We start from the raw sequence: 26,298 nt of genomic DNA, 5'->3' as shown, positions 1-26,298 counted from the left end.
ACATTTCACTTCAGGACGAAATGCAGAGATAAAATTTCTCGATACTTTAAATGACTGCTTCATGGAGCAGCTGGTACGGGAACCCACAAGGGGAGAGGCGACTCTAGATTTAATCCTGAGTGGAGCGCAGGAGCTGGTCCAAGAGGTAACTATAGCGGGACCGCTTGGAAATAGTGACCATAATACAATAGCATTCAACATCCCTGTGGTGGGAAGAACACCTCAACTGCCCAACACTGTGGCCTTTAATTTCAAAAGGGGGAACTATCCAAAAATGAGGGGGTTAGTTAGACAAAAGTTAAAAGGTACAGTGACTAAAGTGAAATCCCTGCAAGTTGCGTGGGCCCTTTTTAAAGACACCATAATAGAGGCTCAACTTCAATGTATACCCCAAATTAAGAAAAACAGTAAAAGAACTAAAAAAGAGCCACCGTGGCTTAACAACCATGTAAAAGAAGCAGTGAGAGATAAAAAGACTTCCTTTAAAAAGTGGAAGTCAAATCCTAGTGAGGCAAATAGAAAGGAGCACAAACGCTGCCAACTTAAGTGCAAGAGTGTAATAAGAAAAGCCAAAGAGGAGTTTGAAGAATGGCTAGCCAAAAACTCCAAAGGTAATAACAAAATGTTTTTTAAGTACATCAGAAGCAGGAAGCCTGCTAAACAACCAGTGGGGCCCCTTGACGATGAAAATACAAAAGGAGCGCTTAAAGATGATAAAGTCATTGCGGAGAAACTAAATGGATTCTTTGCTTCAGTCTTCACGGCTGAGGATGTTAGGGAGATTCCCAAACCTGAGCTGGCTTTTGTAGGTGACAAAGCTGAGGAACTGTCACAGATTGAAGTATCACTAGAGGAGGTTTTGGAATTAATTGATAAACTCAACATTAACAAGTCACCGGGACCAGATGGCATTCACCCAAGAGTTCTGAAAGAACTCAAATGTGAAGTTGCGGAACTATTAACTAAGGTTTGTAACCTGTCCTTTAAATCGGCTTCGGTACCCAATGACTGGAAGTTAGCTAATGTAACGCCAATATTTAAAAAGGGCTCTAGGGGTGATCCCGGCAATTACAGACCGGTAAGTCTAACGTCGGTACCGGGCAAATTAGTTGAAACAATAGTAAAGAACAAAATTGTCAGACACATAGAAAAACATAAACTCTTGAGCAATAGTCAACATGGTTTCTGTAAAGGGAAATCGTGTCTTACTAATCTATTAGAGTTCTTTGAAGGGGTCAACAAACGTGGACAAGGGGGATCCGGTGGACATAGTGTACTTAGATTTCCAGAAAGCCTTTGACAAGGTCCCTCACCAAAGGCTCTTACGTAAATTAAGCTGTCATGGGATAAAAGGGAAGGTCCTTTCATGGATTGAGAACTGGTTAAAGGACAGGGAACAAAGGGTAGGAATTAATGGTAAATTCTCAGAATGGAGAGGGGTAACTAGTGGTGTTCCCCAAGGGTCAGTCCTAGGACCAATCCTATTCAATTTATTCATAAATGATCTGGAGAAAGGGGTAAACAGTGAGGTGGCAAAGTTTGCAGATGATACTAAACTACTCAAGATAGTTAAGACCAAAGCAGATTGTGAAGAACTTCAAAAAGATCTCACAAAACTAAGTGATTGGGCAGCAAAATGGCAAATGAAATTTAATGTGGATAAATGTAAAGTAATGCACATTGGAAAAAATAACCCCAACTATACATACAACATGATGGGGGCTAATTTAGCTACAACGAGTCAGGAAAAAGATCTTGGCGTCATCGTGGATAGTTCTCTAAAGATGTCCACGCAGTGTGCAGAGGCGGTCAAAAAAGCAAACAGGATGTTAGGAATCATTAAAAAGGGGATAGAGAATAAGACTGAGAATATATTATTGCCCTTATATAAATCCATGGTACGCCCACATCTCGAATACTGTGTACAGATGTGGTCTCCTCACCTCAAAAAAGATATTCTAGCACTAGAAAAGGTTCAGAAAAGAGCAACTAAAATGATTAAGGGTTTAGAGAGGGTCCCATATGAGGAAAGATTAAAGAGGCTAGGACTCTTCAGTTTGGAAAAGAGAAGACTAAGGGGGGACATGATAGAGGTATATAAAATCATGAGTGATGTTGAGAAAGTGGATAAGGAAAAGTTATTTACTTATTCCCATAATACAAGAACTAGGGGTCACCAAATGAAATTAATAGGCAGCAGGTTTAAAACAAATAAAAGGAAGTTCTTCTTCACGCAGCGCACAGTCAACTTGTGGAACTCCTTACCTGAGGAGGTTGTGAAGGCTAGGACTATAACAATGTTTAAAAGGGGACTGGATAAATTCATGGTGGCTAAGTCCATAAATGGCTATTAGCCAGGATGGGTAAGAATGGTGTCCCTAGCCTCTGTTCGTCAGAGGATGGAGATGGATGGCAGGAGAGAGATCACTTGATCATTGCCTGTTAGGTTCACTCCCTCTGGGGCACCTGGCATTGGCCACTGTCGGTAGACAGATACTGGGCTAGATGGACCTTTGGTCTGACCCAGTACGGCCTTTCTTATGTTTCTTATGTTTCTTATGAAAAAAGTCTTAAAATGCTGCACAGCTGTCTTCTCCAGTAGTTTTCCTCCCACTTCCTTGTTTCTCAGCCATTCTTCCCCATAAATATATACCCCTTGACTGAGCCCAAGGAAGATTTTTTTTCTGAAAGTGGTGAGTGAATGGAAACAAGTTTTTTATAGTGGCATCCCACATTGATAGCTAGAGAGCTGGGAAAATTCTATATGCCAGAGACGAACTCAGATTCTTTCTATGAACTTACAATTCTTTATGCAGGTTATTAAATGACAACACTTTGAATCAGTGAAATGCAGGATAGAAACATTACAAGTTTTAATATGGGTAAGTGTGTACATCTAGGACAAAGAATGGAAGCCATACTCACCTGACTGGGGAGCTTCTATCCTGGGAAGCAGTGACTCTGAAAAAGATATGGGGTTGTAGTGGATACACTGCTCTACAGCCAAAATGCTTCTGAAATAAATGTAGTCAAACTTTACTAATTCTGGGTCACTGAGAACGAAAATGATGCTTAAAATTGTTGATTGGCTCTAGTTTTCAAGATATGCTCTATGCTATTGGGTCAGTATATACGACCCTTGACTTGGGAATGGCGGAGGATAAGTGAGTTATAAAGGGAAGGGATCTCAATTTAAACCAGAAATGACTAAAATACATCTTTGACTGGATCTATGAATAAATCTATGACTGGGTTTGGACAGTACTTGCTTTTTAGGCAAAACAATGAATGATGCAATCTGAAGCTGGTATTGTATCATACATGATATGAATTGCATCATGTTATTCCTAGAAGTCATGGATAATGTAATCATAACGAAGCTTACATCACTTTGCTGAACAAATTGCCCTGTATCAGCTCTAGAAATCATACAGTGTCATGCTCTCTTATTTGTCAGTGTTTGATTTTGCAAAGGGACACATTTCTGTTTAGCCAAAGTGAGCAGAACTTCTGCAGATAACTTCTGCTATGTTTGTGGTGAAGTGACTTTTGCATCACAAAAGCGCAGTATAACCACTATGGTTAAGAAAGCCTATCACCTTTATTTTGGCTGCAAAATTGGAGATCAGGACAAGAGGTGGGCCCCACACATATGCTGCAACACTTGTGCAACAAATCTTCGCCAGTGGTTGAACAGGAAAAGGAAATCTATGCCTTTTGCAGTGCCAATGATTTGGAGAGAGCCAACAGATCATACCAGCAATTGTTACTTCTGCATGGTGCCTCCAGTTGGGAAAGGTGTGTCAAAGAAGAAAAAGTGGACTGTGCATTATCCAAACATTCCATCAGCTATACGCCCAGTACCCCACGGAGAAGGACTGCCGGTTCCTGATGCACCAGAATCATTCTCACTTGAGTCAGACGAGGAAGAGGATGAAACTTCTGGTCCTGAACCATCAATGTCACAGGACCCACATTTTCTCCCATCCTCCTCCTCTGAACCACACCTCATAACACAAGGTGAACTGAATGACCTTGTCAGGGATTTGGAACTACCCAAGAGTAAGGCAGAGCTGTTGGGCTCCAGACTACAGCAGTGGAATCTCCTGGCAGGTGATGTTAGGGTTTCCATGTTCCGTGACCGTCAAAAGGATCTTGTCCCATTCTTCTTCATGGAAGGTGATCTTGTAGCCTGCAACAACATCGATGGTGTGATGGCAGCCCTCAACATCGTTCACGATCCAGATGAGTGGAGACTGTTCATTGATTCATCGAAGACGAGTCTTAAAGCTGTTTTACTGCATAATGGCAATGTTTTGCCATCAATTCCAGTTGGTCATGCAGTCCATATGAAGGAAACCTATGACAACATGAAACAACTTTTGAGGTGCATAAACTATGACCAACATCAGTGGCAGCTTTGTGGCGATTTGAAGGTTGTTGCTCTCTTGCTTGGTCTGCAGACTGGATACACAAAGTACTGCTGTTTTCTCTGCGAATGGGATAGTCGTGCAAGAGATTCCCACTACATCAAGAAAGATTGGCCACTCCGACAGTCATTGGAGCCTGGGAGGAAAAGTGTTCAGCATCCACCACTTGTTGAATCAAGGAAGATTTTGTTACCACCCTTACACATCAAGCTGGGTCTGATGAAGAACTTTGTCAAGGCCCTTGACAAAACACAAGCAGCTTTCAAGTACCTCCGTGGAAAATTTCCAAGGTGAAGTGAAGCTAAGATAAAGGAAGGTGTCTTTGTTGGTCCTCAGATTCGTGAACTTCTTTGAGATGATGCATTTGACCATGCACTGCGTGGCAAGGAAAAGATGGCATGGAAAGCCTTCCAGTAAGTGGCAATAAATTTTCTCGGAAACAACAAGGCAGACAACTACAGGTTGTTGGTGGAAAACTTCCTCAAGGCATACAAAAGCCTTGGTTGCAACATGTCACTAAAGATACATTTTTTGCACTCTCATCTAGATTTTTTTTCCACCGAACTGCGGAGCAGTGAGTGATGAGCACGGCGAGCGATTTCACCAGGACATTGCAACAATGGAGAAACGCTATCAGGGCAAATGGAGCCCATCAATGCTTGCAGACTATTGCTGGACAGTGACAAGAGATGCTCCATTTAATGAATACAAGAGACAAGCCAAGAAGCCCCGAGTAGACATTGAATAGGACTAAACTATGTACATAATAGTTTTTTGCCTTTTGTTTCATAATAAATTTTATTGATATAACCCTTTTGCTGATTTTTAAAGTGTTACATAAACAGGACAGGTGAAATATTATCATGTAAAGCAACCATAAACACATGAAAAGACCTAGGTTTACAATTTATGATTAAAACTCTACTATCTACACAATATACAGAGACATAAAATGTAAAAACTTAAATATCTTAGAAACAGTAGCCAGTCAGTTGTTTTAATTGTCATATTTGAATTCAGCACATCAAAATACATAATAAATAGTACATTTTATCTCTGAAGTAGACGACTTCTCAAAAATTGTAGACCAGTGTAATCAGTTGGAGATGATCTCCCAGTGTGATGCTGTGGCCAAAACGGCTAATGCGATGGATGCATAAACACAATCTGTGTACCTGCATGAGGATCAAATATTTGATGATGGGCTCTTCAGTCTGTCAGAGAAAGGTAATAACAGAGAGTAGTTATTAATGGTTCCCAATCCTGCTGGAAAGGCATAACAAGTGGGGTTCCGCAGGGGTCTGTTTTGGGACCGTCTCTGTTCAATATCTTCATCAACGACTTAGATACTGGCATAAAAAGTACGCTTATTAAGTTTGCAGATGATACCAAACTGGGAGGGATTGCAACTGCTTTGGAAGATTGGGTCGTAATTCAAAATGATCTGGACAAATTGGAGAAATGGTCTGAGGTAAACAGGATGAAGTTTAATAAAGACAAATGCAAAGTGCTCCACTTAGGAAGGAAAAATCAGTTTCACACATACAGAATGGGAAGAGACTGTCTAGGAAGGAGTACGACAGAAAGGGATCTAGGGGTTATAGTTGACCACAAGCTAAATATGAGTCAACAGTGTGATGCTGTTGCAAAAAAAGCAAACGTGATTCTGGGATGTATTAACAGGTGTGTTGTGAGCAAGACACAAGTCATTCTTCCGCTCTACTCTACGCTGGTTAGGTCTCAGCTGGAGTATTGTGTCCAGTTCTGGGCACTGCATTTCAAGAAAGATGTGGAGAAATTGGAGAGGCTCCAGAGAAGAGCAACAAGAATGATTAAAGGTCTCGAGAACATGACCTATGAAGGAAGGCTGAAAGAATTTGGTTTGTTTAGTTTGGAAAAGAGAAGACTGAGAGGGGACATGATAGCAGTTTTCAGGTATCTAAAAGGGTGTCATAAGGAAGAGGGAGAAAACTTGTTCACCTTAGTCTCTAAGGATAGAACAAGAAGCAATGGGCTTAAACTGCAGCAAGGGAGGTTTAGGTTGGACATTAGGAAAAAGTTCCTAACTGTCAGAGTGGTTAAACACTGGAATAAATTGCCTAGGGAGGTTGTGGAATCTCCATCTCTGGAGATATTTAAGAGTAGGTTAGATAAATGTCTATCAGGGATGGTCTAGACTGTATTTGGTTCTGCCATGAGGGCAGGGGACTGGACTCGATGACCTCTTGAGGTCCCCTCCAGTCCTAGAATCTATGAATCTATGATCCAATGGCTGGAAGCTGAAGCTAGACCAATTCAGACTGGAAATAAGGCCTACAGTTTTAAATGAGAGTAATTAACCATGGGAACAATTTACCAAGGGTCATGGTGGATTCTCCATCAGTGGCAATTCTTAAATCAAGATTGGATGTTTTTCTAAAAGATCTGCTCTAGGAATTATTTTGGGGCAGTTCTCTAGAATAGTTATACAGGAGGTCAGACTAGATGATCACAATGGTCCCTTCTGGCCTTGGAATACAAGAATTGTTAACGCACACTGTCATGGGCTGCTCCGTGATCTTAAGTGCATAATATGGTTACCTAGAAGCTTCTCATCAGAATTGCCCCTTTGAAAATTGCCGCAGATTCCCACCACAGGGTTTGTGTGCTCCTTGTGGTTGATTTGGGGCTAGGGTTGTGGGGTCCCAGCTGTGGATAGCTGTGTCAGCAATACACTTAACATCTCCAAGATCTATCTTGAGCGGTAACAGCTAATTTAGACCGCATCATTTTGTATATATGGCAGCACTCTTCCTCAGGTCTGGGAAATGTACTCAGTGTCGCACCTAAATACACAGTTAAACAGTTTGTGTACTAACTACTTATGCTAAACTTTCTAAGGGACCATTTGAGGTGAAAAGGCCTGTTAACACTCCTGTAGTCTTAGGACAAAAAGTCACCAGTTTAGTGAGATCCCTTTGTAACTCTTTGCAATCAGCTTTGGAATTTTGTATAATCGAGTAATTTTGTATCATCTGGAAACTTGGCTACCTCACTGTTTACCCCCTTTTCCAGATTTATTATGAATGTGTTGAATAGCACAGGTCCCAGTGCAGACCTGTGGCAGACCCTGCTATTTACCTCTCGTGGTATTTACGGCAATTACTAAAAAACTACCTTTCCTTTCCCATGATGCTCACTGGGCATTTCACTAAGCAATGAAAACAGAAGAATGACCAAGAACCGCAGACCACACAATGTTTCTTTGGCAGCTTTAGCTGATTTGCAGCCTTCCTAGTGCACTGTCTAGATGGTATATTGGGTCTTGTATGCATCCCTGGGCCAGAACAAATTCATCTTTGTCCATTAAAGCCCTATCTTTACAAAAAGGATGTGTTCAGTGTTAGCTCAATCAAGTTATCTCATCAGGATTGAAAAGCTCTGTTGCAATACAGCCAATGAAGTTTGAAATTAGATTAGCTCGCTCTTTTAGCCTTGGCTCGCCTAGCTAAAACATGGCTAACATGGCTTCAAATGTGTTAAAAAAATCTAATGTAGACAAGACTTATCCTGAGTTAGACTGCGGTTCCCTAGGGTAAAATGCTTGTTCCAGGCTATACCTGTTTGCATTTCGTTAGTGTCCAGACTAGCCTTTACAAACATGTTAATTGACAGACAACCAACATGAGGTAAAAACTCTGGTGTAGACATAGAACAGAATTTGTTTTCATTTGTTGTTGGAACTTTCCAGCCCTGTGGTGTCACACTGCGGTCTGCAGACCCTGTGTGATTGGCACTTGAACCAGATGCCCCTGTGCACAGCTGACCTACTTAGCAGGAGTAAATAGTACTGGGCCAGTGTGTTCATGTTTCTCTAGTAACCAAGTTGCTTTCTCAGCTTGCTCCAGATGGGAAGACACTGATTGCATCCAATTACACACAAGTGCCTGATGTTTTTTCAGCCACCTTGAAAGGGCATCTACATTTTTATTGAATACTGTAATAGTATCGAAGCTTATGATGCAGCCAGAAAGCAGCTAGAGTCTGTGGTGGCCCCTAAGATTAAGGTTCATGGTCAGTAGTTAGACTTGGAAGGGCTAGCTTGATTGGTAAATGTTTCATCATGATGGAGAAATTGAAACAATTGTGATGGTGCTGGCTTGAGATCACTTGAGCGCCCTGAGCATGCTTAGTGCTATATGATGCACAGAGGAAGACAAGGAGCTGATATAATGGGGAAAGGGGGATGAAGAGGAGGGTGTAGAAGAAATTTTGGCTTTAATCCTATAATGACTTGTGGCTGCAGCAGGCTGTTGCAGTGTAATAGTGCAGGCTGGTTCCTTCCAAATGCCTGCTGTGCAGAGCACATGTCCTCAGGGCCTGCAATGTGAGCGTGGGACAGGTGATTGCACGGACTGCTCATCATCCAGTGCATATTGGTGCTGGACTTTCTCCTTGTAGCCTCTGCGAGTGATGAACTCCACTGATGTCGTCTTAAGAAGCTAAACCTGCTTAATTTTCCTTTGCCCAGTGATGCTGCTTTCCCTGCCAGGGGAAACCCTGTTGTTGTGCTGCAGGGGAAACCGGGTATTGGTGAGGAAAGGAGCATCCGCCTCTGATCAGAGCCGGCAACAGTGGTGAGCTCACTCAGGGTCTGGGTGTGTTTGTGAGGAAATCCTTAGCCTCCCTGCAACCACCCTTGTGGGCAATTGATGCTGTGATCACAGGCTTGGCCAGATGCTGGTGTGCTGTGTGAGTGGCAGGCTGAAAGGCGTCCTTGGAGGCACCCCCTAGGGCAGTAGTCTACTGTGGAGTCACTTGGTATTCACTTCTCTGCATTAGGAGGACTGAAGGATGGCCATACTGGGCCAGACCCGTGGTCTGTCTAGCCCAGTGTCCTATCTTCTGACTGTGGCTGGTGTCGGATGCTTCAGAGGGAATAAACAGAACGGGAATTTTCAAGTGATCCATCCTGTCTTGTCCAGTGCCAGCTTCTGGCAGGCAGAGGTGTAGGGACACCCAGAGCGTGGGGTTGTGTCCCTGATCATCTTGGCTAATAGTCTTTGATGTACTGATTCTCCAAGAACTTATTTAATTCTTTTTTGAACCCAGTTATGCTTTTGGCCTTCACAACATCCTTTGCCAATGAGTTTCACAGGTTGACTGTGTTGTGTGAAGAAGTACTTCCTTATGTTTGTTTTAAACCTGCTGCCTATTAATTTAATTGGGTGATCCCTGCTATTTGTGTTATCTGAAGGGATAAATAACACTTGCCTATTCACTTTTTCCACACCTTTCATGATTTTATAGACCTCCATTACTGTCCCCCATAACACTTTTTTAAACTGAACAGTCCCAGTCTTTTAAATCTCTCCTCATATGGAAGCTGATTCATGCCCCCCAATCACTTTTTGTTGTTGTTGCCCCCTCTGTACTTTTTCCAATTCTAATATCTTTTTTGAGATGGGCTGACTAGAACAGCACACAGTATTCATAGTGTGGGTGTACCGTGAATTTCTATAGTAGCTTTGATATTTTGTCATATTTTCTATTCCTTTCCTAATGGTTTTTAACATAGAGCACATTTTCAGAGAACTCTCCATAATGACTCCAAGATCTTTCTTGAGGGGGTAACAGCTAATTTAGACCTCATCATTCTGTATGTAGAGTTGGGATTATGTTTTCCAATGTGCATTATTTTGCATTTATCAGCATTGAATTTCATAAGAACATAACATTCATATGCCATTTTATTGTCCAGTCACCCAGTTTTGTGTGAGATCCCTTTGTCTGCTTTGGACTTAACTATCTGGAGTAATTTAGTATCATCTGCAAACTTTGCCACTTCACTGTTCACCCCTTTTTCCAGGTCATTTATGAATATGTTGAACAGCACTGGTCCCAGTGCAGATCCTTGGGGGGGGGAGGAGGGCACTATTTACCTTTCTCCTTTCAGAAATCTGACCAGTTAGTCTTACCCTCTTTCCTGTCTTTTAACCAGATACTTATTCATGAGGAACTTCCCTATTATCCCATAACTCCTTACTTTGCTTAAGAGCCTTTGGTGAGGGACCTTGAGAAACACTTTCTGAAAGTCCAAGAACACTAAATCCACTGGATCACCCTTGTCCATGTGTGTTGACCCCTTGAGACGATTCTGATAGACTGTTGAGGCATGATTTTTCCCTTTACAGAGGCTGTGTTGACTCTTCCCCAACAAATCATGTTCATCTATGTGTCTGATAATTCTTTTCTTTTCTGTTGCTTCAACCAATTTATCTGGTACTGAAGCTAATAGAGGAGGTATCTGAGCCTCTAGCTATTATCTTTGGAAAATCATGGGAGACGGGAGAGATTCCAGAAGACTGGAAAATGGCAAATATAATGCCCATCTATAAAAAGGGAAATAAAAACAGGAAACTACAGACTAGTTAGTTTAACTTCTGTGCCAGGGAAGATAATGGAGCAAGTAATTAAGGAAATCATCTGCAAACACTTGGAAGGTGGTAAGGTGATAGGGAATAGCCAGCATGGATTTGTAAAGAACAAATCATGTCAAACCAATCTGATAGCTTTCTTTGATAGGATAACGAGTCTTGTGGATAAGGGAGAAGCTGTGGATGTGGTATACCTAGACTTTAGTAAGGCATATGATACGATCTCGCATGATATTCTTATCGATAAACTAGGCAAATACAACTTAGATGGGGCTACTATAAGGTGGGTGCATAACTGGCTGGATAACCGTACTCAGAGAGTTGTTATTAATGGTTCCCAATCCTGCTGGAAAGGCATAACAAGTGGGGTTCCACAGGGGTCTGTTTTGGGACTGGCTCTGTTCAATACCTTCATTAACGACTTAGATATTGGCATAGAAAGTACGCTTATTAAGTTTGCAGATTATACCAAACTGGGAGGGATTGCAACTGCTTTGGAGGACAGGGTCATAATTCAAAATGATCTGGACAAATTGGAGAAATGGTCTGAGGTAAACAGGATGAAGTTTAACAAAGACAAATGCAAAGTGCTCCACTTAGGAAGGAAAAATCAGTTTCACACATACAGAATGGGAAGAGACTGTCTAGGAAGGAGTACGGCAGAAAGGGATCAAAGGGTTATAGTTGACCACAAGCTAAATATGAGTCAACAGTGTGATGCTGTTGCAAAAAAAAGCAAACGTGATTCTGGGATGTATTAACAGGTGTGTTGTGAGCAAGACACAAGAAGTCATTCTTCCGCTCTACTCTGCACTGGTTAGGCCTCAGCTGGAGTATTGTGTCCAGTTCTGGGCACTGCATTTCAAGAAAGATGTGGAGAAATTGGAGAGGCTCCAGAGAAGAGCAACAAGAATGATTAAAGGTCTCGAGAACATGACCTATGAAGGAAGGCTGAAAGAATTTGGTTTGTTTAGTTTGGAAAAGAGAAGACTGAGAGGGGACATGATAGCAGTTTTCAGGTATCTAAAAGGGTGTCATAAGGAAGAGGGAGAAAACTTGTTCACCTTAGTCTCTAAGGATAGAACAAGAAGCAATGGGCTTAAACTGCAGCAAGGGAGGTTTAGGTTGGACATTAGGAAAAAGTTCCTAACTGTCAGGGTGGTTAAACACTGGAATAAATTGCCTAGGGAGGTTGTGGAATCTCCATCTCTGGAGATATTTAAGAGTAGGTTAGATAAATGTCTATCAGGGATGGTCTAGACAGTATTTGGTCCTGCCATGAGGGCAGGGGACTGGACTCGATGACTCTTGAGGTCCCTTCCAGTCCTAGAATCTATGAATCTATGAATTTAGGCTTACTGGCCTGTAATTGCCAGGATTGCCTCTGGAACCCTTTAACAAAAATTGATGTCACATTAGCTGTCTTCCAGTCATCTGGTGCAGAGGCTGATTTAAGGGATAGGTTACATACCACATTTATTAATTCTGAATTTTCATATTTAAGTTCCTTCAGAACTCTTGAGTGAATACCATCAGGTCCTGGTGGCTTATTCCTGTTCAATTTTTCAGTTTGTTCCAAAATCTCCTCTGTTGACGCCTCAATTTGGGACAGTTCCTCAGATTTGTCACCTAAAAATAATGGTTCAGGTGTAGGAATATCACTCACATCTCCTGCAGGGAAGAACAATGCAAAGAATTCATGTAGCTTCTCTGCAAGGGCCTTGTCTTCCTTGAGTGCTCCTTTAGCGACTCAATTTGTCCAGTAGCCCCACTGATTGTCTGTCATGCTTCCTACTTTTGATGTACTTGAAAAAGTTATTTGCTGTTGCTCTTCAGATTTTTTTTGTTCTTTTTTTTGTCCTGTCTAATTATACTTTTACAGAGTTTGTTCCTATTTTTCTCAGTAGGATCTGACTTCCCATTTTTTAAACAATGTCTTTGTCTCTAACTGCCTCTTTTACTCTGTTTAGCCATGGTGGCACGTTTTTGGTCCTCTGTTTTTTTTTTTTTTTTTTTTTTTTTAAATTTGGGGTATACATATAATTTGAGCCTCTTATGGTGGTGGTAAAAAGTTTCCATGCAGCTTGCAGGCATTTCACTCTTGTCACTGTTCCTTTGAATTACTGTTTAACTAGCCTCCTCATTTTTGTGTAGTTCCCCTTCTTGAAATTAAATGCTACTGTGGTGGGTGTCTTTGGTATTCCCTCTTCTTCCCCCCCCCCCCCCCAGAAGGATGATAAATTTAATTACATTATGGTCACTATTACTGAGCAGTTCAACTATATTAACCTCTTGGACCAGATCATGTGTGCCATTTAGGACTAATTCAGGAATTGCCTCTCCCCTTGTGGGATCCAGGACCATCTGCTGTAAAAAGCAGTCTTTAATGTTGTCTAGAAACTTATCTCTGCATCTTGTCCTGAAGTGATCTGTCCCATTCAATATGGAGATAGTTGAAATCCTCCATTATTTTTGGGTTTTCTGTATTTTTAGCCTCTCTAACCTCCCCAATCATTTCACAGTCACCATCACCATCCTGGTCAGGTGGTCGGTAGTATGTTCCTGCCTCTATACTCTCATTATTTAAGCATGGAATTTCTGTTCATAGAGATTCTGTGGTACAGTTTGATTTTCTTTTAAGATTTTTAGGGTATTTGACTCTTCTTTCACATATAGTGACACTCCCACACCAGCATGACTTATTCTGTCATTCCTATGTATTGTTTACTCTGGTATTACTGTGTCCCATTGATTATCATTGTTCCACCAAGTTTCTGTGATGCCTATTATATCAATATCCTTATTTAGTACATCACTCAGGTTCACCCATCTTAGTATTTCAGCTTCTTGCATTTGTATACAAGCACTTATAAAATTGATCAATATTTAGTTGTCTGCCTTCATGTGGTGTAATTCAGTGGGATTGTTCTGTTTGACTATTTCTCTTCAGTTCCTACCTGTACTTTATCAAACTTCTATCCTCTTCTCTTTACTGAGATATAGAGAATCCCCATTAATAGATCTTCCTCTAAGGGATATGTCTTTCTGAACTGTCTGCTTCTCCATATCTTTCGTCTTTCCCCTGTCCTTAATGTTAAAACTCCTCTATGGCCTTTTAATTTGACATACCAGCAATCTGGTTCAGTTTAGGTGGAGCCCATCCTGCCCGTATAGGGTCCTCCTTTCCCAAAAGGTTTCCCAGTTTTGGATAAACCTGAATCCTTCCTCCTTACACCATCATCTCATTCACACAGTGAGACCTGCAGTTCTGAGAGGTCCACAACCTTTGCACTTGGCAGGCAATTTACCATACAGTTCTCCCGCTCATCACAAACCCAACTATCTGTATTTCTAATTCTCGATTATTATCTGTCTTCCTAATTATAGGGGTCCAGTTCCCTCGAGCGGTATACTTAGTGCAAGAGGATACCATTACATCATCTGTAAGGAGGGTTCAAACTATGCAATTGTTTCTCTCCACTCCCGCTTGATGTTCTCCTTCCCAAATACTTTCCCTTCCTCAACAACATAGAGGCTGTTGGACTGGGGGTTGGACTGCTCTGCTGTGTCCCGGGTAGGGATGTAAATAGTGGTTTTAAAAAAAGTAACCGTGTAACTGATAATATTTTATCAGTTACACGGTTAAACATTTAACCGGGGAACTAGGGGTGCCGGGGGTACTGCAGCACCCCCCACGTTTTACACGGGGCTCTGCTGCCTACCCCTGTGGCCTGCTGCCACGCCCCTGCGGCCAGGTACTTCGGCTGCTGCCCTGGGCGCAGGGCTGGCAGCGGAGTCCTGGGCTCGGGGGGGCCACGGAATTTAATTGTTAACCGAAACCGATAAGACTGCTTATCGGTTAACTGGTTATCCGGTTAAACTTTTATATCCCTAGTCCCAGGAAGACTTGTCTATGTACAGCTCTGTCTCCCTTAGCTCCTCCAGTTGAGTCACTCTGGTCTCCGGGGACCGTATGCGGTCTCTGAGGGCCATGAGCTGTTTGCCCTGAATGTGCGCACATGCCACCTGCCCCCAAGGCCAGCTGTACATGCTGCATTCAGTGCAATAAACTGGATACCCCCGCTGCTTGGCTACTGGACTTCTGCGTGCGTTGTTTTTACTCTTGCTGTTTTTGTTTTGTTTGGTTGGGGGGAGTTATTGGCCCAAGTTTAGAGAGTGTTTGTTAGGTATATCTGGCTTTCATGCTCCTTCTCTAAACTCTCTTGCAAAACTCCTGTTTGCTAGCTCTTGTAGTTTCTTATGAGCTGGCATTTTAAACCCCAAAGTCATGCCACCCCCTTGGCAAGGAATCCTAAAGGGTTAGGAATCAAAGCATGGCAGGCCAGACTCTCATTAGGAAACTCTCAGCCTTGCCTAGCAGGTTGCTAGGCTCAGCACACAGCCCCCCAAACAGACAACACTATAAACTTCAGTCAAGCAGGCACCCGGCAAGCAAGCAAGCACACAACAACAGACCGATAGCAAATTCACCCCAGGGGGTCACGTAGTCGCTCCTCCTTCCCCTGGAGAATGCCCTTGCAAAACTCCTGTTTGCTGCTCCTGTTTACTAGCTCCTCCGGAAGTACTTCTTCACACAACACACAGTGGGCCTGTGGAACTCTTGCCAGGAGATGTTATGAAGGCCAAAAGTATAAATGGGTTAAAAAAAAAATTGTGGGGGATAGCCATTGACGGACCTATTCGGAGATGGTAAGGGTTGCAACCCCATGCTCTGGGTGTCCCTAAACCTGTGCCTGTCAGAAGTTGGGACTGGATGACAGGGAATGGATCACTCAATACATTGCCCTGATCTGTTAATTTCCTCTGAAGCACCTGGCATTGGCCCCTGTAGGAAGACAGAATCCTGGGCTAGATGGACCATTGGTGTGACCCAGAATGGCCGTTCTTATGCTTAGCCATAAGGAGCTTTCTTGAGGTCTGCTCCACTATCACCTGCCGATTGTTGGATCACCACCTCTGCATGCTTCTATTTATGTGCAGTCAGATGAGATGGATTGAGCTTCTAAGGAACCTTTCTGTGGACCAGAGTCCAAATACTGACAAGAATACCCTAATGCAGGGGATCTCGCAAGAAATTTTTTGGTAGCCTCCGAGTGCGGCCATCAACTCTTGCTGGTGGCTGCTCTGACAATTTTTCCTTAAATACTTAATTAACTTTAAGAAAAACAAATAAATATGCACAGATACATGTCCAAATCATTGTAATTTATTTATGTAGGTTTTTATTGCAGACTCAATAATAAAAATATTTAGTTGTCTATATTCCTTACTGGACCTAAACAGAATAGAGACAAATAATGTGCTTTTCACAGAAACAGACTTAACAATTAGCAAGTTTTTTTTTTTTTTTTAAAAGCAACCAAAAAAGCAAAAACAAACAATAAAAAAAGAGAAGAATGTGCAAAGTGATATTTGTATGTTTGGTAACACTGTCTTGCCCCCCAGCCCCCATCATCACTGCCCAGGAGGCTGTGGCCACATGAAAACCCCCCCGTGGCCGCATTTGTGAAATGCTGTCCTAATGTCTGAGCCACGTGACGTCAGGATAGCAGGGTTCGCTTTAAACAGCAAACTTTGTTTTGTTTTTTTAATGTAAAGCGCCCACGGATACTTGGGACTAGTTGGACTGATCAGAGGGCTGGAATTTGCCCTGTGAGATGTGATAGAATACTGATGTCATTCTGTGGGTAGCAGTTGTCATGTGCTGTGATGGAGGAATAGCACTACACACCAACCATTGATAGGATGAATCTTAGTTGAGAACCCTCCATTGACAAGTGAAGTGCTTTTCATTGCTCCTTGTCTCGAGTTAAGCCCTCAGGTAAATTTAAAACAAGGTGAGAACACTTACTTGGAGGAGGAAGATCCATGGTCTTCCTGGCACTTCAATAAAATAGTGTGCTGGGGCTAAAGCATCAGAGATGTGACATCCAGAGGGCCCAGTCTGCTCAGAAGAGAGGCCTTGTGTGACAAGGCAGTGTGGTCCCCGGAGTGGTTGCCATACTCCTTAAAGCTGCATGGATTGTGACATTGAGGACAACAGTCCTCATTCGCTTTATAATACCCTAGTTAATGGAAGGGCTGCTCCATGCACCGCTAGGGTTATTTTGAGTTAACTTCTTTGCCTTGATGATGGTGCTAAAGGAAACTAGACTTCTTCTTACCAGTACACTTGGTTGCCCACCTGATGGTAGTCATTTTGCATATCTGTTTAGCTGTGCTGAAGGGTGGGGATATTCCCTCCTACACATGTATCTTTCTTGATTTGGGGTTGTAGTCTTATGTCACAAAGCTCTTGGGACCTCTGGACTGCTATTTGTTAGAATGTTACTTGTACTAGACACCTGTCAACAGCTACAGTCCATAGTCTTAATGAGATACTGGCCAAATGGTCAGTCCTCTATAAACTGTAGTCCATGTGGGAAATGTGATTTGGTCCATGTCCTCATCCCCACTTCGTCTCAAGCCATCTGTTTCCATCTTGAACAGGCCACTAACTTATCTCTTTCCCCCGTTTCTCTTTTACACCCCTGCTATGACTACTTGGGTGTGAATTCACCTGGATATATTAAAAGGCTTTCAGCTAATCAAAAGGCAGCTGCCATTGCAGGCCTTGATTCTGTGTTTTCATAGAATTTGCAAAGCTATTATTTGAAGCTATACTTGTGTTTGAAATAAAAATGTGTCCATTACTAAGGTATGATTTGGGAGAGCAAAATTACATTCACTTCTAATTCTCTTGACCTGCCATCTAGAGCTGATTCTTATTTTGGCAGTTTAGTAGTTCCTGTTCACTTAAAAAGCGACAAAGAGTCCGGTGGCACCTTATAGACTAACAGACGTATTGGACATAAGCTTCCATGGGTGAATACCCACTTCGTCGAAGTGGGTATTCACCCATGGAAGCTTATGCTCCAATACATCTGTTAGTCTATAAGGTGCCACCGGACTCTTAGTCTGGATCTGTAAAAAGCGACAAACACGGCTACCCCTCTGATACCTGTTCACTTAGAAATTCTTAACCCACCTTCCTGGTGCAGGAATTGTACAAGTTGCTAACTTCCCAGAAGTGGAAATATGCAGAGGCCGCTGGAAGAAGAAAAAAGTTGCTTACCAGTAACTTCAGATTCCAAGATTCCAGAAAGGACCGTTGGGATCATCTAGTCTGACCTCCTGTATAAGACAGGCCAGAGAAGTTCCCCAAAATAATTCCTAGAGCAGTTTTAAAAAAAAAAAATCCAATCTGAATTTAAACATTGTCAGTGATAGAAAATCTACCATGACCCTTGGCAAATTGTTCCAATGGTTAATTTACCTTTGTTAAAAATGTATGCCTTATTTCCAGTCTGAGTTTGTCTAGTTTCAGTTTCCAGCCATTAGATTGTTAGACCTTTCTCTGCTAGACTGAAGAGCTCATTATCAAATATTCCCCATGTAGGTACGGAGATCAAGGTCGCCTTCTCTTTGTTCAGCTGAATAGATAGACTCAAGGAGCTCAATCACTATAAAGCAGATTTTCTAATCCTTTAATCATTCTTGTGGCTCTTCTCTGAACCTTCTCCAATTTAACAACCTCGTCCTTGAATTGTGGGTGTCAGACCTGACCCCAGCATTTCAGCAGTGGTTGGGGTGTGTGTGTGTGTGTGTGTGCATGCGTGCTCTCTGCCCATTCACAGTTCAGCCCACCTTCCCCCACTTCAGAGTGTCCGGTCAAGAATTCCAAAAGTAAAGAAGGAACTGGGAGGCGGTTGGGCCCTTATCTCTTCAGAACCGTCTGCAAGGTAGAGGAAGGAAGGGAAAAGTGGCCCCAAAGGACAGTGCTCTCTAGAAGATGTTACACCGAGAGGTGCCAATTCCACAAGTGTGCATATGCAGAGGGCACCCTGACTACTGGTCGGTAACCTCTCTGTCCGTAGTGATAGGAAGGAAAGAGCAGGCATTCTGTTGAGCTGTGTTACATTTTAGTTGATGCTGAGACATCTAGGACAGGCTGTGATTTGGCATTGGATGGAGGGAACTGAAGGAGTGAGCAAATTTGTAGTGGAGAAAGTCTGCCGTCATGGGACTTTCACAAACTAAGCAGGGTGTGATGTCTGGTCACCTCTCCAAGGAGAACCCAACGTGTGACAGGAAGTCTGTTTTGTCATCTTAGGTAATTGAGAAGGCAATCTTGTCAGTACTGACCAAATGTCCAGTGCTTTGTTGCAGTGGTCAGGGTGGATTGATTTAAATCAAGTGGAAAGCCTGCATTTAAATAATTGACTTTTAAAGAGGTGCATTCTCAATGGTTGATACAACCATTAAAGCTTGTTGATTTACAACAAAACAGAGTCTTTATGCTAGATTTGATACATAATTTTTTCCCCTAGGAGGGTACACTATAACTACATAGATTTATTTAAGCAGTTATGTTGCTTAATATTTTCAGGTTCTTATTAATTCTACGTTTTTAGTATGCAGAAAACAGTGACTGATGTATTGCTTATTTATTAGATAATTAACTTTTTTGCTTATGCTTTGTATCACGCTGCATTATGATGGTAACTGGCATTTAAATACAATAGCAAATAATTTTTTTATTAAAACAAGCCCTTAATACAGTACATAACCTATTGTGCCATATTTATAAACCTTGATCTCAAAAGTTAGAGGTTTTTCCTCTGATTCTTTCTTTATTTAGAAAATCAGCCTTTAACTCAGTTTTTGATAGAGGCTCATGGAGTCCACATATTTTTTATTTATTTATTTAAATGTTTTAAGAGATTATAATAAATTTAGGCCTTAACATATATTTTGTATTAAATTCAGATTTCATTTAACAGGTTTATTTTGAAAAAGAAAAACCTATAATTTTAAATAATAAAATCAATTTAAATAATCCAATTTTGTTTTTTAAATAATTGATTTTTATCAGCCTGGTAGGGTGGCTGGTCCCTGGCTGAATCAGTGCTAACCCCAGTGTCCCAGCATGGTGCCAAGGGTATTGTGCTTCTGGCGGAGAGATGTAACACCGAAGTCCTGAATGAGCGTAGGCAGCCCAGATTCCATGTGCAATAAGAGAGACGAGGGCCTCATGTTTTGGCCAAATTAAAATATAAGGACTCTCACTGGCTAAAACTTCATGCAATTTCAGTCTGATATGGTGTCATTCATTTCCTGTTCTGTTTGTATAGTTAGTTGTTGGTGGTAAACAGCAGCTGCTTTCCATCCCAGATGCAGGATCGTGTCAGTGGTGTGTGGTGTGATTCCTGTGTGTGTGGTGTGATGGCCAGACAGAGGCAAATGGGAGTAGTTAGTGCCTTATTGTAAAAGGATTAAGAAATTGCAGCCATTTATAAAATGCGTCTGTGCTCATCTTCCCCACCTTGTCTCTAAATTTGGAAGCACTTTGGGGCAGGGACAATCTCCTATGTATTTGAACAATGCTTAATACAACAGGATGTGACCCTGATTGGAGCCTCTGGGTGTATGTGGTACACTGTGATTTTAAAAAACAAACATGCCAATGAGTCAGAGTCTGGATCAGCTGACTTGGGCTCTTGGGGTGTAGGCTGTGGGGTTATAAAATTGCAATGTTGAGGCTTGGGTTGGAGCCTGGGGCTCTGAGACCTCCCACCTCGCAATTTTATAATCCTGTGAGCCCAAGTCAGCTGACTTCAGCCAGCCGTGGACAGTGCACTTTTATTGGGCCAAGACTGGTATGTCAGTAGAGCGCTAGTCGTAGTAGAAGGTGATCTAGAAATGACAGGCCCTGATGGAGGGAAATGGTATGAGCAAATCATTGGGGTGTTGAAATAAGAGTAATAGAAGTGTAGGGCTGAAAGAGATCTCGGAGGTCATCGAGTTCAACCCCCTGTGCTGAGGCAGGACCAAGTAAACCTAGACCATCCCTGACGGGTTTGACCAGCCTGTTCCTAAAAACCTCCAGTGTTGGGGATTCCACAATCTCCCTTGGAAGCTTGTTCCAGAATTTGACTCCCTTATAGCATATATTCTTGATGTATAACACCACCACCACCTCCCTTTTTCTCTGCCTCCCTTTCCTGAACAGACTGTACCACTCTGTACCAATAGTGCAGTCAGAAGATTTTCCTCACCAAGTTTCTCATGCTAGTTAGTACATAAACTAAATTATTACTGAACACTTCTAGTTCTTGTTTGTTCTCTGTACTACTTGCATTTGTCTATAGACATCCAAGATGTTGAAGAGAGTCCCCCTCTGATTTCCCTCATGTGGCTCCTATTACCCTATTATAATTTTCCATGATCCCCCGGCAAGATCAGCTCTACTGCTGATTTCTCCACCCTTGCTTCCAGAGGCCTGTAGTCACTGCTGATCTGCTCAGGGTCATATCTGGCAGTACTATAAGAATACACGTGGATGAGCAGCATGGGGTGGTGATCAGGGGACAGATGAGCCACGGCACCTTTCTGTAATGTCTCCGATGTGGGCTCTAGGCAGGCAGCCCACCACATGGGACATCAGGTCAGTAGATCGATACCTCCATCCCCCGCAGAAGGGAGTCCCTGACAACTAACTTCCTATGCTGCCTTCTCTTGGGCACGGTGGCTGTGAGGCTCCCAGCCTTGTGGGGAGGGGGCTCCTCCTCAGCCATTGGGGTCTGCTCCTCACCTGATGTTGCCAGTGCACCGTACTGGTGCTCGATTATGCTGGGTTGGGGGGGTGGAGAACGGTCTACTGCTCCAAGTGGCCAGCAGCCAGTCTACTCCCTGCAGAGTAGACTGTTTCCCTTCTTCCTCTAGTGATGCTCTAGTCATGTGTAGTCGGCTACCATCCTCTGTCCCAGATGCTTCGATGTGCATCCCGTTGGTGAAGTCCTCTCACTCCCGCATTCTATGCAGATGAGCAACCTCCTCCTGCAGCTCTTACCTACTTGCTGAGCAACTCCACCAACAGATATTTCTCAAACTGGGTGGTTCCACCTGCTTGGCTTGTGGCCGCAGGGACATGCAGGCCATGTTCCTAGTAGATCCTTGGCTGCTGCTGCATGTCATGGGAAAATGTACCTTACCAGTGGCAAGGGCAGGGACTGCAACATTTCCTGCTGCTGTGACTTGCTCTTCCTCAAGTCTCTCTGCTAACTTGCATTCAAGCATATTGCCCTCACCCTCAGGCTCTCCTTGGCTCTTAAAAGCTTATCTGTACAAAGGCATCTTCGTCCATCTCATGCTTTGTCTGCCCATCTCGATGTTTCCTTAGAGCTTGTCTGCACACTCTTTGCATATCTCTAGTGCGGGCACACTCACACTGGGTTATAGCTGTTCATTGGTAAACCTACTGATGCCAGCGAAAGTACTATCAACAGTTTCAAACTGTTCTACTTAAATTGGTGCAACAACTGTGTAGACAGCTGTGCATCTCCTCCCACTCACAACTGTCTTGATTTCCCTGTGCCTGAAATGACTTCCCTCCTTCTGTGCTCCAAGCAACATCACTCTCTGCAAATCCCTCCTGACACTTCGTCTGCTTGGTTTCCACCTGGGGGTCCTCTCTTCACCCCCTGGACCTGCTTGGGGGCATGACTCCGATAGAACTAGAAATATCATGAATGATACAAACAAATCAATGCCATGGGGCAACCCAAATTGCAAGCTAATGTCTGTGCAAAAAGTTCTCTCCCTAGAGCATTCTTTACTCTCCTGCTCACATGACCCCTGGTCTGCCTCTACATGTATGGCTTAGAGTGTAGACTCTGCTGGGCACAGACCATAACTTACATGAATAACCAAGTCTCAGATTGCACCCTGTGAGTAAGTGGGGTTGAGGCTGTAAGCTCAGTGTAGGAGGAGCTATAGATGAGTGACTGGTGGTGGTGTTTCCTTGCCTTTGGCTTCACATCTGTCCCCATCTGTCTGTCCAGGTGAATCAGCGCAACGTCCCTGGGATTGATAGTGCCTACCTGGCGATGGATACAGAAGAAGGTGTGGAAGTTGTTTGGAATGAAGTTCAATTTTCCGAGCGCAAGAATTTTAAGCTTCAGGAGGTAAGTTAGGGTGGAGGCTGTCCTGCACCTTGTGCCAAGAATGTGTCCTGTGGTTAGGTGGGGATCGGAGACCATGGTGGCTGGGCATCGTTACATAGCCTAGAGTTACAAACCCAGCCTATCTGACAGGAGTGCTGAATTGCTCTGATTCTCCAGCTGAACGTGCAGGCCTCTGGGCATGCGTGGAACTGAACTGTGTTGTGCTCCCAGTGCAGAAAGTAGGACAGGCTGGTTCTGTCAGGCTCTTCTCCTTGGATGCGGAACGTGGTTTGAATCTGTCAATATCAGTGGCCAAATAATGTCCAGCCATAGTTAGGGGGCAAGGCGTGCAGTTTGTATCTAGCATTGGGGTCAGATGCTGCTAGTGTTGGGCACACCAGCTGGAACCTTGCCATGGCATAGTACATGGCGTTGGAACGTCTGGGGATTCAGACATAGGAGAAGAGAAGGTTGGGGAATGGATGGGAACTTTCCTTGGCTTAGGACGGTAATGTGGTTCTGCTTTCCTGGTTGTCATAGGAGAAGGTTAAAGCTGTCTTTGACAACCTGATCCAGCTGGAACACTTGAATATTGTGAAATTCCACAAGTACTGGGCTGATGTAAAGGAGAACAAGGCCAGGGTAAGTGGTGTAAGAAGCTCCTCTTATCCACTCGCTGGGGATACTGCGGGCTAGAGGGGAAGCAGCAAGTAATGTCTCATCTTGTCCCTGCAGGTGATTTTCATCACAGAGTACATGTCCTCAGGCAGCTTGAAACAGTTCCTGAAGAAGACAAAGAAGAACCACAAGACAATGAATGAAAAGGTAATCTCTCCTCCTGCATGTGTGCCCAGCTTTGACTGGGCACACTCTCGTCTGGAGAGCTCTTTTCACAGGCCCCTTGCTCATGGTTGGGGGTTGCTCTGTCCCTGCCTGTGGTAGAAGCTCCATTTAGCTGTCATCCCTGGCAAAGTCAGCCAGCATAACTAGGGTTGTGTCTCCAGGAAAGCATCAGGCAGGTTTCAGAGGGGTAGCCGTGTTAGTCTGAATCTGTAAAAAGCAACAGAGGGTCCTGTGGCACCTTTAAGACTAACAGAAGTATTGGAGCATAAGCTTTCGTGGGTGAATGCCCATTTCATCAGACGCAAGTAATGGAAATTTCCAGAGGCAGGTATAAATCAGTATGGAGATAACGAGGTTAGTTCAATCAGGGAGGGTGAGGTGCTCTGCTAGCAGTTGAGGTGTGAACACCAAGGGAGGAGAAACTGCTTCTGTAGCAGGTTGATGCAACTCTGCAGAGAGAATGAGCTAGTTTTGAGAAGTGCACAGATTGTGCACACCTCTCTCTTGTGTGTACCTGAGTGGAAGAGGGGCTCTGCAGTCATCCTAGAGTACAGAAAGAAGGTGGGGGATTTCTTGGTCACTGCATGAGTGAGGTGGCTGTGTTGAGCATGGGAGTGGGGATCCCACGGTTACCATTCACCAGTACAGCTGGGATGGGCTGGAGCTTAGAGGCCAGGCTGCAGCAGGAGAGACGCGTTCCTCCAGATGAGCTGAAATGGCAGCAGTTAGTCCTACTTGCTGATTGTGACTTGTACTTCGCCTTGTATTTGTAGGCCTGGAAGCGCTGGTGCACCCAGATCCTCTCTGCTCTAAGGTAGGTGAAGTAGGGAGATGCCCTCTGTATGAATGTCCAGCTGTCCTGGAGTTCGGCAGCCTGAGCCAGTCTTCCTGATTAGCTGTGGGATGGAAGAGTGCAGCCTACTAATTAGGCAGTCTAGACAAAACTACTCTTACCACTAGACTTGGTTTCAAATATGACGACCTCCTCCCCCCTCCCTCTTCTGCTGGTAATCCTGCCCTCCCACAGACCAGAGGCAGCTTCAGACTGGTCCTGCAGGCAGCTGGGGACCCTGGTCCTGTGAGCCCCAGATTACTTTTTAAATTGTAAACTCATTCACCACCTCGCTAACAAGTTACAAAACTAGAGTGAAATATTCAGCCTTGCAAAGAAGGCGGCCTGAATCATCCCATCACTACCATTTTTCCGAGCACAGATAACCAGAAATAGTTGGGGATCCAGTGAGTCCCTCAGGCTGCTAACTTGGCTAACAAAAGATGCAGGATAGATATAATCTCTACTTCTGGCTCTTTAAAGAGCCTAGGCCAAGGACTGGGGAATAAGTTCCGGAACTGAGGGCTATCTGCGAAGAACCCCTTGTCTAAACACATGCACCCAAAGACAGTCAGCTCTGGGGATTTAGCTTACCTTGGCTGCATGAAAACTGCTGATGTGCAAGGTATAAATATCTAGTAGGCCAAGGTGTCTCTCTACGGTACCTGAGACCCAGATCAAGAAGGGCCTATCTGACCTGGGAATGTGCGTGTGCTAGACTGCATGCTCTCTGTCTAATGTCTGTACAATACTGGGCACCACCTTGGTTCCCAGTAAATAAGGTCAGAATGGGTGTTCCTTTTGGGGGTGGACTCTTTCAGACTTTGGCTTGCCTCAGTATAATGTGTGAACATCTTTGAAACCCCTGTGGCCCATATTCTACCCATGAGAAGTCGGGACAAGTAATATTTCTCTCCCTTCCCTTCCCACCCCCTCCCCCATTTGTGGTATCCTGGGCTTTTGGGCTCCAAGAGCTGGTCAGAGACGGTTTCCTTTTCTTCTTTCCTGGGGTCCCTTAGCAGGAGCCAATTTTATTTTGAGTCTTATTCTTTGTCTTCTAACCCAAAGACTGTGCACACCCAGTTCCTGAATTGTATCACCCTGGTATTGTAAATACTCTTGGCATATTGTTCTGTAATGTCGCCTTTCCAGCAGGGCAGGGAGGAGCTGTGGTGTTCCCCTTCCCACTGCACTCTTTTCACTAGTGTTCTGTTCTGAATTTCCAGCTACCTCCACTCCTGTGATCCCCCAATCATCCACGGCAACCTGACCTGTGACACCATCTTTATTCAGCACAATGGACTGATCAAGATTGGGTCAGGTAAGACTCTCCAGAGGTGACCCTCAACAACAAAGCAGTTAACATGGTCAGTCAGTAGTGGGCACCTGGTTCCTGAGCTACTAAGAAGCCATTGGAAGGGATATCTGGGGGAATGGGCTATCTAAGTACTAGCACTGCCCCTCCCCAGACTGGGGAGAGGGCTGGGCAGGAGGGTCTGTCCTGCCTCTTCTGTTCCTGGGGCACAGAGGGGCTCGGTGGCACAAATTGCTTTCCCTTCCAGTCGGTTAGGTCTGGGTTTAGTTCGTGTCCCTGAGGCGAAGGATTGAAACTAAAAATGCCACTGGAAAGTCCCAGAGTCTTGGCTCTGGTCAGAGTCCTCAGTTGTTTAAACCTCTCCTCACAATCAGGCCTTCCCCATGGACTACAGTGCCTCTGCCTATTCACACTTAGTCACTCCCCCAGTGCTGTTGATTTTCGAGAACTGCCTGGA

At 43.7% G+C, this 26,298-nt stretch overlaps 1 protein-coding gene across 1 annotated transcript in view; it reads left to right on the top strand.

The window, feature by feature from the left end:
- The window catches only part of NRBP1 (nuclear receptor binding protein 1), a 73,209-nt gene that overhangs the window by 4,876 nt on the left and 42,035 nt on the right, over nucleotides 1-26,298 (top strand). Inside the window, exons 2-6 of the mRNA XM_065400449.1 lie at nucleotides 22,750-22,872; nucleotides 23,392-23,493; nucleotides 23,587-23,676; nucleotides 24,468-24,508; nucleotides 25,753-25,847. Coding sequence (XP_065256521.1) covers nucleotides 22,750-22,872; nucleotides 23,392-23,493; nucleotides 23,587-23,676; nucleotides 24,468-24,508; nucleotides 25,753-25,847 — 451 coding nt within the window. The remainder of the gene's footprint in view (nucleotides 1-22,749; nucleotides 22,873-23,391; nucleotides 23,494-23,586; nucleotides 23,677-24,467; nucleotides 24,509-25,752; nucleotides 25,848-26,298) is intronic.

Source organism: Emys orbicularis, chromosome 3 (genome assembly GCF_028017835.1).
Source record: "Emys orbicularis isolate rEmyOrb1 chromosome 3, rEmyOrb1.hap1, whole genome shotgun sequence".
NCBI lineage: Eukaryota > Metazoa > Chordata > Testudines > Emydidae > Emys > Emys orbicularis.
Note: the sequence above shows the minus strand (reverse complement) of the source record. Positions and strands in the feature narration are given on the sequence as shown.